This window comes from Mytilus trossulus, chromosome 11, assembly GCF_036588685.1.
Source record: "Mytilus trossulus isolate FHL-02 chromosome 11, PNRI_Mtr1.1.1.hap1, whole genome shotgun sequence".
Classification (NCBI taxonomy): Eukaryota; Metazoa; Mollusca; class Bivalvia; order Mytilida; family Mytilidae; genus Mytilus; species Mytilus trossulus.
Genome location: NC_086383.1, coordinates 43516111 through 43533562, shown reverse-complemented (window position 1 = coordinate 43533562; position 17452 = coordinate 43516111). Strand labels below are relative to the sequence as shown.

The 17452-nt window shown below is 32.8% G+C and overlaps 1 protein-coding gene across 1 annotated transcript; it reads right to left on the bottom strand.

Moving 5' to 3' along the window:
* Positions 1 to 8516: 8516 nt before the first annotated feature.
* LOC134690385 (uncharacterized) lies at positions 8517 to 10260 on the bottom strand. Its single transcript, XM_063550359.1, has 2 exons — positions 10211 to 10260; positions 8517 to 9075 (listed from the first exon to the last, which is right to left on the bottom strand). Exons 1-2 carry the CDS (start codon positions 10215 to 10217, stop codon positions 8738 to 8740), a joined length of 345 nt encoding a protein of 114 aa, XP_063406429.1. The 5' UTR covers positions 10218 to 10260; the 3' UTR covers positions 8517 to 8737.
* Positions 10261 to 17452: the final 7192 nt, after the last annotated feature.

Genomic DNA, 17452 nt, shown 5'->3' with positions numbered 1-17452 from the left:
TTCAGTGGTTATCGTTTGTTTATGTGTTAAATATTTTTTTGGGGTTCATGTTTTTGTGCATAAATAAGGCCGTTAGTTTTCTAGTTTGAATTGTTTTACATTGTCATTTCGGCTATACCATTTTATAGCTAGAGTATGCGGTATGGGCTCATTGTTGAATGCCTTGTGGTGACCTGCAGTTATTATTTTCTGTGCCATGTTGGTCTCTTCTGGACATTTGTCTCATTGGCAATCATAATACATCTTCTTTTTTTATATTTACTAAATATAAAATTTGAGAGGGAGCCGGAGTATCCAGACAGTCCTGTTGTATTTTCGTACGCTTCGAACTATACAGTATCGTATTTATTCTATCAGGTTCGAAATAACTCCTTCATGTCATTCCCTTTGCTCTTTTTAACATGGAAGGCTTTTTATTTTACCATATTCTATAACTTGGCAACGCTCAGTATAAAATATCAACAAATACAATACCGTGCAAATGAGAAAAGGTCATTACATAATGGAAGCGACCAACTTCATTGATCTACAACTCCTCTGAAACCATATATTTGTGATTTAGAGTTTAAATGGAGTGTTTTGTGTTTCCTAAATTTTTCTTTGAAATATCTTTTTTCTCCAAAAAAACCCCGATTTTTTTAAAACAAATAATTAATTCGGATGCATCTATGTTTATGAGTTACTCAACCCATCTCTTTCAAGACAAACCCTTATGCTTTGAGTAATGATAATAACACTCGGTACTCAGTACTTGTTTGAACTCACTTATCATTTTTATAGTTTCATTACTTTCATTTTAAGGCTTTAGAATAACATGAATAATATCCCTCTTAGTTTATTAAAATGCCCAATTCAACATATATAAGCAATATCATTTAGCTTCTTTTGGAGATTTTTCTTGTGGTTATCATACCACATCTTTTCATTTTCAACTGTATATGTCTGATGGATTAAGTAAAGCTATGGTCACCCATTAACGGAAAGTGCGAACGGACGCCGAACGGAGAGCTTTTTTCAGTCTGTTCATGTTCGTTAGACGTCCGTTTATTTCCGTTAAATGTCCGTTTTATCCGTTGATGTCCGTTCTGTTCGGTGGAAATGTTTCAGCATGTTCAAAACTTTGAACGGACCTTCAACGGATGAAGTGTCCGTTTAACATCCGGTAGACGTCCGTTTTTTGCGTTACTCGTCAGTTTCGTTTCCGTTTGGAATCCATTACTTGTCATTTCAATTTTAAATTCATCATTTCCATTAAAGTGAGAGGTTTGGCATGCCCCAAAACCAGGTTCAACCCACCATTTTTATTTTTAAAATTGTCCTGTACCAAGTCAGGAAAATGGCCATTGGTATGTCATAGTTCATTTCTGTGTATATAATATTTTAACGTTGTGTTTCCATTGTGTCGTTTGTTTTCTCTTATTTTTTAGTGTGAATTCACATTACTATAAGACGTGTCATGGTACTTTTGTATCCCAAATTCATGTACTTAGTATTTGATTTTGATGTTATATTTGTTATTATCATCGCATTTTGTCTAATGCTCAGTCCGTTTCTATGTGTGTTACATTTAAATGCAGCACCTGCATACGGGGTATATATCTCCCAATTGATACGATATTCCCGTGCTTGCGTTTCCTATCATGATTTTCTTGGTAGAAGGTTACTGCTCACAAGGAAGCTATTAAACCAAGAGTTCCAAATGGTGAAGTTGATATCATCCCTTCGTAAATTTTACGGACGCCAAAACGAGTTGGTTGACCGTTATGGAATAAACCTTTCACAAATGATATCGGATATGTTCCTTACGTCGTAACTACAATCCCCTTCTCTTTGATGAATTTGACCTATTGATTTAGACTATTTACCGGATTTGTAATCACATAAGCAACACGACGGGTGCCGCATGTGGAGCAGGATCTGCTTACCCTTCTGGAGTACCTGAGATCATCCCTAGTTTTTGGTGGGGTTCGTGTTGTTTATTCTTTAGTTTTCTATGTTGTGTCATGTGTACTATTGTTTTTCTGTTTGTCTTTTTCATTTTTAGCCATGGCGTTGTCAGTTTTAGATTTACGAGTTTGACTGTCCCTTTGGTATCTTTCGTCCCTCTTTTTTTAATGTTGTGTCGATGTTCTTCTCTTATATTTAATGCGTTTCCCTCAGTTTTAGTTTGTTACCCCAATTTTGTTTTTTTGTCCATAGATATACGAGTTTTCAACATCGGTATACTACTGTTGCCTTCCTCTATTGATCCGTAAGGGATTCTGAATACAAATTCACCACAGGAATTTATTGAATTTATAAAAGATTAAAAAAAAACATGGACTTGTATCGGTCGTATACGTATAACGTTGTAAAACGGATGATGAACGAATAAATGCAAAATAAATGTTTTGAGTCAGATAGCCAATCATAGGTATGTCAGATTTATTGTGTGTCATGAATGCCTATTTTTCTTTATTAATCCTAGAGTAGGAACACGTCTTAACTATCAAAGTGCTTTTTAAGACCATACCCTACCATTTGACGGCATTTTGGAGAACAAACCAAAACCAGTTACACGGTAACTTATTAAATATCTATTCAATTTCAAATATTAATATTGTCGTCTTTAATTTTCCGCATATCTTGTTCATCCATTTTATCCCAAACGCGTCCGCAAGGTAGCACTCCACAGTTAGGTGTGTAGTTTTGCATTTTGGCCCCTGTGAATTTTTCAAATATGAGAGCTAGTGTGCAATAAAATTATTTTTTTGATAGCTGAGTATTAAAATAGCCTTTGTATTGGGTTTATATAAACATCAAGGTTATGTAATGTATGTATTATAGGCTGTTTTCTGTATGACAATCTGTATTTGCATATCCCTACAATTATTGTAATGTTCTTTTTCCAACTTTTTATCGCACGAACTTTGTGATCTGATTTTACGAAAAAATGAACGAAATGAATGAGGCGAAATACACCCATTTTTTATTTGATCATTGGGAAGATTTAGGAAAACAGTTTCTAGAAAGGTATCATTCAAAGGCATTGAAATTCTAGTTTGATCCAAATTTTGGGGTGGAAATGTGACATGTTCACCCCCCTTTTTGCACTATTTTTTGGGAAATAAATGCAGGATGTTGCCATGAATACACATTAAAGGAATTAATTTTCACCCTTTTAACTTTTGAAAATCTATGGAAAACACTGATTACATACATATGCACATGTACAACACAAACAGTTAGGTTAATGTATTAAAAATCCAGGAATAGGAGATGATAAAACATTTTGTGGCTCATTTTCAATTTTATTTTCTAACTGTGAAGTGCTACCTAATGCGGTGCTCGTCCGTTGGATGTACGTTCGAAATCTGTTTTCTTTCCGATACGTTTAAGGTTATCGTATGTTGCATGTCCTGTGAGTGTCCGTCATGCATTATTTAAGCGTCCTTTTCATTTGCCCAGTACATTAAGGGACTCCAAAAATATAATAAGTTTGTCAACGGAAATATTTTTTTTTTTGGTGTCCATTTGTGCTATCCGGTAAGGTGTGACCACAGTTTAAACCTTTCATGTATAGCAAAAGGAAATACCTGATAACAGTTATACATTTTCATTTTTGTTCTCGTACTATGAACAACAAAATTATTTATTGTGTGATGTATATTTTGGTACTCCATTTGTATACCTTACTACGCAATTAATTTTATTTGCCTGTGTACGTTATTTTGTCCAAGGTTATGGTTGTCTGATCGATATTATGTTTACATTGTACCCGTTTGTTTTAAATACCTTTGTTCTAACATTGTGTCACTGATAAAATGTATTCGTTCAATATATGTTCACTTGTTTTTGGCTAATATGTCTTTTGATTGGGATAAGCCATTTCAATTGATATGTTATAGTGTGTCTTTCTATTTAATTATGTTACACTTTTAAATTTATGGCAGGTATTTGGTGAAGGTTGTCACCTATGAACAAGTCTAAACCTGCTGCATCACTGGCATATCATAAAACAACTACTGACAGCTCAGAAACAGGACTTTCTAAATATTTTGATCTGAGCGTCACCGATCAGTCTTATATAGACGAAACGCGCGTCTGGCGTATACAATTATAATTATGGTACCTTTGATAACTATTTTAATCACTGGGTTGATGCCAGTGCTGGTATAAAAGGTTTTGTCCCCGAGGGTATCACTAGCCCAGTAGCACGGGTAGTAAGGTCGTCATATCGAGGAGTGTTTAGTACAGTGATTTTGTCATAGTTTGGATAAGTTTGACATGACGGTGTTAAGTCTTTTTGATGAAAATCAATGCAAAAATGTAAACATTGGGATATTTTGTAAATGAAACTTCTGATCATTAATTCAAGCTGGTAAGTACCTTTGTATAAAGTTAATATGTAGTACATCACAAGTTGTATCATATGGTTAAAGATTTAACACAGAACAAAGCTTGCGTATGTCAAAATTTAAAACTTGCTTATTGGTTTATCGTGCATAAAAAAAGTTATTTTCTTGCAGTCTGTTACATCACATATATCTTCGTGATATATCACTGCGGTCAATTGTTCTGAAAAAATACCTACTTTTGCCATCAATTCAAAATTACTGAAATATCTGTGTCATGGTTTGGTTCATTCGTGTCATGGTTAAGTTCATGTTCGACATGGTTCAGTTATGTAATTCTTATCGTGTATAATGAAGAGTTACCATCAAAATTAACAAAAATCGTTCCATTTGTAACACAGAAGGACATAAGAACGCACATACACAGTAGTAATATGTTACAAATAGATGCAATATGATTGCCAATGATATAAATATCCACCTGAGATCAAATGACGTAGATGTAAGCAGCTATTTGTCATCAAGATGCCTTCAACATTCATTAATGAGCAAAACCATATTTCTTATCAAGATATAAAAGGCTGCGACAAAATTCAATGTATAAGAATTCCAATTAGAAAACCATCAGCCTAATTTCTGTCCAAAATAAATAGCAAAATATGATCAACTACATACGATATTCACGGCATTACAGACACTTAACTTGAGACAGTATAAACAAAATATTGCGGAGTAAAACATGTTTGCGGGCTCCCCAACCTCTGCTTTGCCTTAACCATTCCACACATGTAAAACTCACCAGATCGGGTTTAAACAAGAAAATCAAGTAACAGAATCACTAAAAACACAAATAAAGTACAGATATTTAGTGGGATCTAGTTTCAAACTACTAAAACAAATGATAAAAAGTCATGATTCTTAGATAGCTTCTTTTAAATTTCAGGGTGGAATTATGCTGCCAATATTGTCAGCATCTTTGGATTTTGTCTAGCAATAAATAACGAGATATATCTAACACTGTAGTTTCATTGCATGCCATTATATCAAACAATATTGAGAGGATCCTATTTTTTCATATTTGTTTCTTAATTTTTAAATCTTTTATTGCCGCAGTCATATTTTAAACTTGAATCCTAAAACACTTATTAAACAATACTAAATTTATCTTATTTCAGTAGCCATTCAATGTTTGACCAACCCCGAAGATCTACTCCTAAACGTAAAAGTGCAATCGTAAACCCATGTGATGGATTTGCACATGGTGCTCAAGGAATCATTGCCAGTACCATAAAAGAGCATGTTAAGATATCTAAAAATGTCATTATCTGGAAAATGAGACAATATATCATTTAAACTTTATGAATGCTAGAAATGAATCAGTATCACCAACAGGTTCAAATGACCCGTCTAAAGGAGCAATAGATGCAGTTGCTTCTTAAAAATTCTACGAGTCCAATTCAATGCATTTGTGTAAAATTTGGAGCCTTATCGTGTAAATAAATAACAAACACAAAAAAAAATATGAATTTGACTGCGTTGTTTTTATGCTAAACGTATTTAGTTACACAAATTGAAAAGAAGTTATAAACTTAGAAATCATGAAAATATAAGTTTTCAACACAGACACCAAACAGGCACTCATAAGCACTAACTATTGTGAAAGGAAGGGTTTTATACATTTGATTTCAGAAACATATTTACTGAATTTCGAAGTTGCGACTCACCAAAAATATCCAGATCCTAGTGACGCGACAAGTTATCCTATGTCATACCTTATACTAATTTAAGCTATACTGAGACTAGTTTGATGAATTCAGATCTCTAGTTGTTTCTGTCCAATTTATTTACCCATTTATTGATAGAAACAGGCAGATACAGAGTTTGGCCTATTTAATTTATTATTGTTGAAGAATTCATTTTTGTGTGGTTGGGTTTGCTGTCTCAGTTATGTATTTCCTGCGTCATCTTACATTTAATATTACCTAGTAAATTGAAAATCAAATAAGCAAAAATAATAAACGGCAAAAATAGATAGCTAACAATATCATTGAATGTTCTAAGAAGTTCAAATGAAGTGTACGTGTGATATATATCAACAAACTTACCATCTGTTTCATCTTCGTCCATCTTATAATGCGTTCTTTCCTATTATTATAATTTTAAAACCAATAAGTTTTAAAACTGTTGTCCATGCCACGCGTAACTATTCGGTTTCGTAAATGGTTGAAGACTTATGATGTCCTCTTAATATCTTTTGGTTAGTTTTGTATTTGGGTTACTGTATCATGGACTTATAACCCTACATCTCCTTTTATTCATCATAAACTGGCTGCCACTTTTGAGTAGAAGTCTTTAGCTATTTCATTAATGATGCCGCTCATGATATCCCCGTCAGAGTCGAGCATAGACATATGGAGAAAAGATTATATGTGAAACAGATGCAACGCTTTGTCTTTTTTTGTAAAATTTTATCGAAAGCTAGTTTAAAAGAGCAGTGAATTTTAAATTTATATTGTAGAAAACTTACGAAAAGTAACACGGTATGTTTAATTTACGCTTTTACGATTACACCCACTAAATTTGGTTAAACAGGCTTTTTTCTTCTCAGGCAGTTATAAATAGTGTAACTTAGATCAATAACAGGCGCTATCAATCAAATTTTCAGTATTAAAGTGAAACACATATATATTTATTTCGATCTAAACCATGACAATCTTGACCAAAACCATGACGATTTTCTAGACTCTTAACCGAACCATGTCAATCGCTTAACCGAACCATAGCAATTCCGATATCTTGCTTATTCTGCATTAATTTCGTGAAACAACAATTCAAATATAGATCGTTTGACCTCCAATACAGATTCAAGCATCTTATTTGCTTTGTATCCGCTCGTGTGAACAGAACTGAGGCAATAGTTTGAGGAAGCAACATAAATTAACCATGTCAAACTTATCCAAACTATGACAAAATCACTGTACTAAACGCTTCTCGATATGACGACCTTACTACCCGTGAGTAGTCATCACTATGGTGTTGACATGAATATCAATAATATAGTATTTTTTTTTATAAATTTCCTGTCTACAAAATGTTTCGAAAAAGTAAGGATTTTTTTCCAAGGCATAGTTTACCTAAGCCATTTTTGATACAACTTTTTAGAACTTTTGATCCTCAATGCTCTTCGAGTTTGTACTTGTTTGGCTTATAATTATTTTGATATGACATTACTGATGTATTATTTGTTGAAGAAACGCGCGTCTGGGTTATTTAATCATAATCCTGGTAACTTTGATAACTAAATACCACAATGGGATGACTGTATAGAACTTAGATACAGAATGGTTTGAAATGCAACAGTGTGAGGGAGCTACCATTTGATGTATAATTGGCTGGGATAAAAAAATTGTCCTGCATTCTTTTTAGTTGTAATCTCTGTCCTGCCTTTTTATTTTGCACTCTATCCGGTTCTGTTTTTTTTTTTTTAGTTTATCCTGACTTTTTTTTACATAAAGTGTCATCCTGACTTTTTTGCAAGTGTCTCATCCTCCCTTTTTTTTTAACTCAAAACTCCTGTCCTGCCTATTTTTTTCAAATTCCCCCCCCCCCCTGTAAAAATCAAATGGTAGCTCTCTTACTATGAAGGAAGAACAACAAAAAGCGGAAAACCCACAATACCTACAAATAGCCCAGCACTTCAACACTTACCACTATGAACTAACTGCAGAGAGCATGGAAATGTGTTAAATACTGTTGCCACCATGGGGTTACTTCATAAATGCGAGAAATGAAAATGAATCGAAAATAACAAAAAGAACGAGATGTGATGAGCAGAAACCTAACACCAAGAATCAGAATGTAGCAAAACATAGAACCCAACATGTTACAAAACGACAAAACCAATAACTCGAGTCTTGGTTTTGAAATACAACATAATCCACATATAAATGGAATAACCACATGATTTACCAAAAAAATATAAAAGTTTACCATCATGGAATAACTATAGTGAGCTCAATATCTGTACACTATGTCCATCAATGAATACAAGTGTACTGCTTTTACAGAGAGCTCAATGACACATATCTGTACAACTATATGTGATAACCAAAACACAAAATTGTCCCCACCACGATAAATACGATCACAACAGTAGTAAGGTGGGAGTTTTGAAGAACAATACTTTAATTTAGTGTTTAATAATGATAATTTAATTAAAACTCTTGCGTGAATATAACATAATGTAACATACTGCCATAGTAAAAAATAAATACAAAAATGCTAAAATTGTTATGTGGCTGAATATAAATCTTAAACATGTTGAATGATTCATTGAATATTTGCATCAGTAAAAGTTAAATGGTATGGTATCGAAATTTTTCCATCTGATGATACTATCTTTACTATTTCTTCTTGACGTCATGGATCTTGAAACCTCGTGTTCGAATGTCAAGATCACCACGATATACCCCAATGTCTCGGTCTGATTCTTGATCAGATGCGCTGCTTCCGCATTCTATCTCAATGGCTTTGTCAACTTTCCCCAAGCGTTCTTGTTTTTTCCATCCACCCATGTAGTTGTTTTTAGCTATATCACTTTGGCGTTCTGTTGGTGGCATTTTTGTCAGGTAAACGCCAGACCCATGACGTGCGTCGTCCCCTCTTCCATTTCCCGTCTTTGTTGACTGTTTGATGTAACCATTTTCCTCACTCGTATAATGATAATATTTCTTTTTCTCCCCTGCAATGCAACAAAACTATTTCTTTCAAAAAAAAATCGGATACTAGTACATAAAAGCTTCGAATCGAAAATGAATCCAAAAAAAAAACCTACAAAACAAATGAGATGTAATGAACATAAAATAACAAAAATCGAAAAATAACGAAATAAGGGGCCTGAGATATAAAAAAAAAACGACAAAAACAACCATTTTTTTTTGTCTATGAAAAATACACATTGCTTGGGTATACTTATACAGAACAACCATGATATATATAAACGTTTCGCTTTGAGTCATATTTATTCACACAAATGTCCCTTCTAGTATCTTACAAGTTGATTTATTCCATGATAGGTCATATAAGAAATACACTTGGTAGATCGGTAATAGATCGTCAACTTTGTGATTGATTGACACGTGGTCAACTCGTTAAGGTCGCTTCATATCTTGGGGGTTCCACAATTTTTGTAAAAATTTTACCCTATGCTGACCCCTATATTTGTTTGCATTGAATAACAAAATTAAAAGAACGGATAAAATTTTTGTTGACAAAATCAAACAATGACTCATTAGAAGAACATTTGTCAAGACGAAACCCAACTTCTAAAAACAGAACCTTACATGTATGATCATTGAAACAACCGAATTAGTTTTACATATATTAAAGTTGCCGGTATTTATAGTCCCTTTAAATGCATATTTTTATATTGGTCAGGTCAAGGTTGGCTGTATTGTGCATTTTTATTTAAAAAAAAACCAATATGCACTTTGTACGGAGTTGTCCATATGGACTGGTATAGGGTGGACGACATTTAGAAATAGGCTTTATATTTGGCAGAAAAAAAATGAAATTAACAAATCAGAAATATTTATAAACTAAAGTACTTACATGAATTTTAAGTTTAATGATGGTCATCCCAGATGTATATTACATGCTACGGTTTTATAAAAAGCCCGTCATCCTTATCAACATTATAAAGAAATATTCATATTCAAATATACTGAGGGATAGGTGTGTCTGGATAAGAAATTCGACAACAGGACACATACAAAAACACAGACCACCACTCTTTTTGAGGGCCATCCAGGGAAAAGGGTTCCGGACTTTCAATTACAAATATGATAAATTTAACAAACTTAAAAATATAGACTTACCAGACATTCTTGATCAGATGTAAACAATATATACTTTGTAAGTTTATCAAATGGTATTGCGTATGTATTTATATATAGTCTTCTTACCACTTGACTTACTTCCTTCTTGTCATACAGTTGTATTTCTAAATATAACTTTCATCAGACGGTATCTGGGATTTTCCATTGATAACAAATCTTGATTGCACGGAAACAAGCATAACAAAAAAACGATAGCGAACTTAAAGCTACTTAATAACATCTCCCAATTCTATTGATAAATATTACTTATATGTCAACAATTCATTAAAAAACATTTGTCTTAAAACGTTTCCAATATAAGGTATTTTCAATCTTATTTACTGTATTTAGTATACGACACGTCTTAGGTGTGTAACAAGAGGTTACGATTTAAATAACTATCAACTCCAGTGGTCTGAAAATGCACGTAATTTTTTAGAAGGTGTCTAATATTTGTACAGGGAAAGCGGTAGTATTTAATTTTCCCAGCATTAGGTTGGCCTTTTGTGTACCCAAGACAGGTGAAGGAAGTCAAATTAGGAGCGCTGTGATTGGATGTAAGGGTACAATATATTTTTTTATTTATCTATAAATACTGCAGTGTGCAAATTTACAACATAAATTTTAAAACCTATTGAAATATTTTCTAGAGAATTATTCGAAAAGTCTTCCAAAATTTCATAAATTTGGTGCAAAATGACGGTGGGCATGGATAACATAAACCAGCTCCGTTGGAAATTGGTCATGATACTATTTGGCTTCAATTTTTAGAATACAGTAATAAAGTTCTAACACCACACATAACTGTTTTATCCAGGTTTTTATTATAAAAACTGGTAAATTTAGAAAATGTTAGTATTGTCGCCTATGGCAGAATAAATACTACCGTTTTCCCTATACTCAAGATAGCAAGGGAAATCAAAATCAATCAGACTTCAGTCATATTATACTGTTTTGAAGCATTTGATAAGAACATTTGATTTTTATCAAAAAGAATAGAAATTTTTATCTGAGAACAGTACTGTGTTGAGAAAAGTGCTGAGTCATCATAATAAGTCAAATTGATGGGTACTGATATAAAACTTTATTTTAGTGAGTCAATATTAACTATATTGTATAAACTGCACCAAACTATTGTTCTTTTGTATTTGTTTTCACCTTTCGCAATGATTAATTCAATTCGAAAACCCAGAATTCAAGTCGCGACAAATATTTTTAACTAAAATATTTGCCTTTTTTGCTGTGTTATTCCCTAAATGTTTCAATTGGGTATTTCCCTTGACACAATCTATTAAAATTGGATATTGTCTGGTTAAGTTTGTACTGTTTATATAGTAAGGCAGTATTTGGTCATACTAGAAGCATTTTCACTGTTAGAATTGCTCATCTAAAAAAAAAAGAGGCCCACTTGAGGCTAAATTTAGATAGAATATATACTCTCCTGTGTAAAGAATTGTTCACATTGTTGGCAATTCATGCAGCAAATATTTCAATAGTGCTTCATTTTGTAGTTTCTATCTCTTATTATCTCAGGCATGTATAATTTGTCATTTTGTACTGTTTAAAAGGACTTTTGATGGAATTTAATACTCCCAAGGGACATACTTTAGCTTTTTCATAGATTAATACAGGCAACAAGGGCAACTTTACACCTGAGTATTTTGCAGATTTAATGTTTTAAGTGTCTAATATCCTTGTTTTTATCATCTCAAGACAGAATAATGGATTTTATAACCAGCTCTGAAATTTTGAACCACAATATGGCATATACTAAAGCATGGAATGGAGATTAGTATGACAAATCTTGAATTTGTGCTTATGTTGTTAATTTTGGATCAAATGTATACAAATTGAATGGAACTTTCATTTTTATCTGTTTAAATGGAAATGTTTATTATTCTTTTTTGATAAGATAAGATATAGTTGGATACAGGTTGTTTGTTAAGCCTTATCTGAAAGAAGTAGAGAAACAGGTAAATCAGCATTTAGGGGTGGGGACATAAAATTATCCATGTTTCTTTAAGCAATGGGGACATACAAGTATTAGTCATAGTCAAGGTTTCCATAACAACCCAGTATTGCATTGATGGTGTCATAAGAATTCTTTATAGCTTTGTGTCACAGTATAGGGAAAGCGGTAGTATTTAATTTTCCCAGCATTAGGTTGGCCTTTTGTGTACCCAAGACAGGTGAAGGAAGTCAAATTAGGAGCGCTGTGATTGGATGTAAGGGTACAATATATTTTTTTATTTATCTATAAATACTGCAGTGTGCAAATTTACAACATAAATTTTAAAACCTATTGAAATATTTTCTAGAGAATTATTCGAAAAGTCTTCCAAAATTTCATAAATTTGGTGCAAAATGACGGTGGGCATGGATAACATAAACCAGCTCCGTTGGAAATTGGTCATGATACTATTTGGCTTCAATTTTTAGAATACAGTAATAAAGTTCTAACACCACACATAACTGTTTTATCCAGGTTTTTATTATAAAAACTGGTAAATTTAGAAAATGTTAGTATTGTCGCCTATGGCAGAATAAATACTACCGTTTTCCCTACAGACAAACATGTTTCTGGAAATAATTATAGTTTTATTTGGTTGTATAAATATAAAAAATTGGTTTTATATAATTTTTACGACTATACGTGAGAAATTTATTTTTTGCATGGTGAATATGTAAATGCGTATACTATGTAGTTTTACAAATATATATCATCACTAATTGGGATTAAAATACGTTTTTGTTAACCGCAATCATCCAGTCGCTCCAGAAACCATATGAACAATTTTCTACTAAAAATATGTTACTTTATTCAATTAAAAGGACTTAGTTATACCCATCTATACTAATTTTATTAGAAATTTTGAATTTTAATGACAATAAATAAACGTGCTATACCATGCTCAGTTGAAAGATCGATTTCACCATCTCATAAAACAGAGCTTTTCCTATAAAAATGGGAATCGTAGATACAAATTTCTTGTTTTGGGTTAGAATAATTCATATTTGTGAAGAATCACACTGAATCTTCCAAACAATATACTGAAGATGATATTATCAAAATGCTGGACTTTTTGATCGACAATATATTTGTTGAGTTTGGAGGATTGATATTTCAACAGACAGTCGGTATTCCAATGGGTACTAATTGTGCACCCCTGCTGGCCGATTTGTTTTTGTACTCGTATGAAGCAGAATTCATTCAGAACCTTCTAAAAGACAAAAAGAAAAAGCACCTTGCGAAATTCTTTAATTTTACCTTCCGATATATTGATGATGTTCTATCATTGAATAACCCATATTTCAGCCAATACTTCCATCTCATATATCCCAGCGAACTTGAAATTAAGGATACTACTGATACTAGAAGGACTGCTTCATACCTTGATCTTTTCCTCAATATTGACGTAGATGGACGACTTCACACGAAAATCTATAATGATAAACGGGACGATTTCAACTTCCAAATTATTAATTTCCCATTTCTCAGCAGTAACATACCCTCTGCCCCTTCGTATGGTGTTTACATATCACAATTGATACGTTATTCTCGTGCTTGTTCACACTATACGGACTTCATATACAGGAGTGTGCTCCTTACACAAAAACTGCTCCAACAAAGTTATGAGGAGGACAGATTAAAATTGACACTCCGTAAATTTTATGGACACCATCACGAATTATTTGATCCATACGATGTGTCTTTGACCAAACTAGCTAAGGACATTTTTACCACATGGTAGATTGTGGTTTGTCATTACGTCGTCTAATCTTTAAATTACCGAACGTGACTTATTCCCGATTGTGACTGTTTTGCTGAGTGTGAATTCGCATTACTATAAGACGTGTTACGGTACTTGTCTATCCCAAATGTGTTTAGTTTGATGTTGTATTTGTGGTTCTCGTCGGATTTTGTCAAATTTGTTGACGTCTTTTCTATTATTTTCATGTGTTATGGTAAAGAAAATTAATCACCGCCTTCATTTATTCAATTTGATTTTGTTCAACGTAATCTGTACGATTTTATCTTTGAAGTTGGATTCAAAACAAACTGGACATGTATTATAGTTAATTGCTATTAATGAGTATTGTTATGTGCATTGTGTTTAAATGTAATATCAGTATTTAGTTCTATTATAATCTTAAATCAATCCTAATTCTATCTTACTTTTGAGATATAGTTTTTCAAATGTGACGTCATTTTTGTGCTGTTTCAGAAATTCATGTGACGTAATTTTTGTGCCTTTTCACCACTTCGTATGTGACGTCATTTTTATGATTTTTTGCGTTTAGGCCTGGACTCGGGTATGTCTATTTTTCTTTGATGGACTTTGTATTATGTATTCGGGTTTTGTTTTCTGTAATTAGTCAATACTTCAGTTTCATTATGTATATCTTTTATATTCATTTGATAAAATTTACTGTTTGCAATAGCATAAATTGTTCTATTAAAATAATAAGGATGTTCTTATCCCAAGCAAAAAAACATAGCCGTATTTGACACAACCTTTTTCAACTTTTGATCTTCAGTGCTGTACAACTTTGTACTTTTTTTCACTTTCAAGCTTTTATATCTGGGCGTCACTGGTGAGTCTAGCGTGGACGAGGCGCGTTTTTTGCGTATTGAATTTTAAACCTGGTGCCTTTTGTTATCTATTAATAATGTGTTTCTTTGTCTAATACGTTCTCCTATTTATTTGTATTGTAGTCCTGTAATATCATGTTGTCATTTCAATGTTATATTTAACATTGCCATTAAAGTGCGAGGTATGTCATGCCACAAAACCAGGTTTAACCCACCATTTTTATCTTTAAAAATGTCCTGTACCAAGTCAGGAAAATGGCCTTTGTTATATTATAGTTCGTTTCTGTGTGTGTAACATTTTAAAGTTGTGTTTCCGTTGTGTCGTTTGTTTTCTCTTATATTTGAGTGTGAATTCACATTACTATAAGACGTGTCACGGTACTTTTCTATCCCAAATTCATGTATTTGGTTTTGATGTTATATTTGTCATTCTCATCGGGTTTTGTCTAATGCTTAGTCCGATTCTGTGTGTGTTACATTTTAATGTTGTGTCGTTGTTCTCTTCTTATATTTAATGCGTTTCCCTCGGTTTTAGTTTTTTACCCCAATTTTGTTTTTTGTCCATAGATTTACGAGTTTTGAACAGCGGTATCAAAAACAACTGAACAACTCATAATCTTATAAAAACAAAAATGAGACGTAACTAGTTAGGAGTCAAATAACGAAAATAAATTAATAATTGAAGAAAATTTTAACGAAAACAAATAAAAATTTAAACATTTCAACAAATAAATCAACTCGAAAATACATTGTCCCAATGGCACCTCGTGTTATTACTAAAGTCAAACTATTAAAAAAGAAGTATGATTCTTAAGATTTATGACACAAATACAAACATAAAACTGAAAACCGAAAACAAAGGAATATCAATTTGTTTTTGTTCTTCTAAGTCAGACATAAGACGGCATAAACGCTTTCAGTTTGCAATTCAATGTATTTATAACAGTAGATACTGGACAGCTTGACTGATTTATTATCTTGTGTATTAAAGGGTCCAAAAACAGGTGTCTTAAAAGTGATAATCCATAATTCTCATTGTTGTATGAGACTTGAGTACGGCATGATAGAGTTACAAAGTACTCTCAAAACAACAATAATGTGTTGCATAATTATAATATCTTTGATTTTTAGAATGAAGTTAACTCTGTAATGCCTAATCAATAAATACTCCACATCTTCAGTTCAACTTGATGAACTTCACTCATTCAACATGAAGAAAAGAACTTACCTTTTGTGTGGCGTCAACGACTCGAAAGATGGAGGAAATAGAAATTTTATTCTGACATCGGATTCAAACTTTTCTTAAACTGAGTTTTACTGTGCGTACTGTTGTGCGTTTGTTTTTTCGACATTGGCTAGAGGTATAGGAGAGGGTTGAGATATAAAAAAAAAACATGTTTAACTCCGCCGCATTTTTGCGCCTGTCCTTAGTCAGGAGCCTCTGGCCTTTGTTAGTTTTGTATGACAGTTAATGTTTAGTTTCTTGTGTATAATTCGGAGTTTAGTATGACGTCCACTATTATTGAACTAGTATACATATTTGTTAAGGGCCAGCTGAAGGACGCCTCCGGGCGCGGGAATTTCTCGCTGCATTGAAGACCCATTGGTGGCCTTCGGCCTTTGTCTGCTCTATGGTCGGGTTGTGGTTTCTTTGACATATTCCCCATTTCCATTCTCAGTTTTATTAGAGTTTATCAAAATATTTCATTTTTTTGTTTCCTCGTCTTTGTCAAGTACATATTATTTACGAACAAGCAGATAAGCTTAATAATGAATCTATGTAAAGTGAGCAATTAAATTCTTCGCATAGTAACCGTTGGACTTTCAACTAGTTGCTTGGGTCTGAAGAGAAAATCTGCCAACCACTTTTTTTTTGGCTGTATGCAGTAGAGTTTTTAAACTGTTAAGGATTGCTTTTCGTCATGTGGAGTGGTCATTGTTTTAATATATCTGTCTTTTATTTTTGCTTAAGTGCTTTGTCTATATGCCCTTTTTTTTGGTATTTGGTTGTCCTTATAGTGATTAGTATTATAACAGACGCATGGCAATGTTGACTGCTTTACCCCTATATTTGACATTTTTACCTAGTATACCTGTTTAATTTAGTTACTACCGCGTCGATTAATTCGAAGACTTAATATGAAGATATACATCGATTCCACTGCATTTAGTAGTCTTGATTAGAATTTGATAACTTCATCCATATGGGGAAAAATTTTAAAATATAAATGCTCATTGTGGAACAGAATTGCTTCTTTTAATACTTCTAAAAAAGTAAAATTACAAAAATACTGACCTCGGAGGGAAATTCTAAACTGGAAGTCTTTAATCAAATAACAAAATCAAAAGATACACACATCAAACGAATGGATAACAACTGTCGTATTACTGACTTGGTACAGACATTTTCTTATGTAGAAAATGGTGGATTAAACTTTGTTGTATAGCTATCTTACTTAGTCAGCGGTTGAGATAAGTAAGTACGTCTTTAGCTTAGTCAGTTAACGGCCGCATTATAACACAGAGGTCTCGGGTAATGAAACTGATACGCTGGAAGGCAACGATTAACAAAAGCTAGCCATGCCTAAAAGTTAAATTTTCAATACAAAAGTCAGACTAGTTTGTAATTGTTATTCAAGATTGATTTT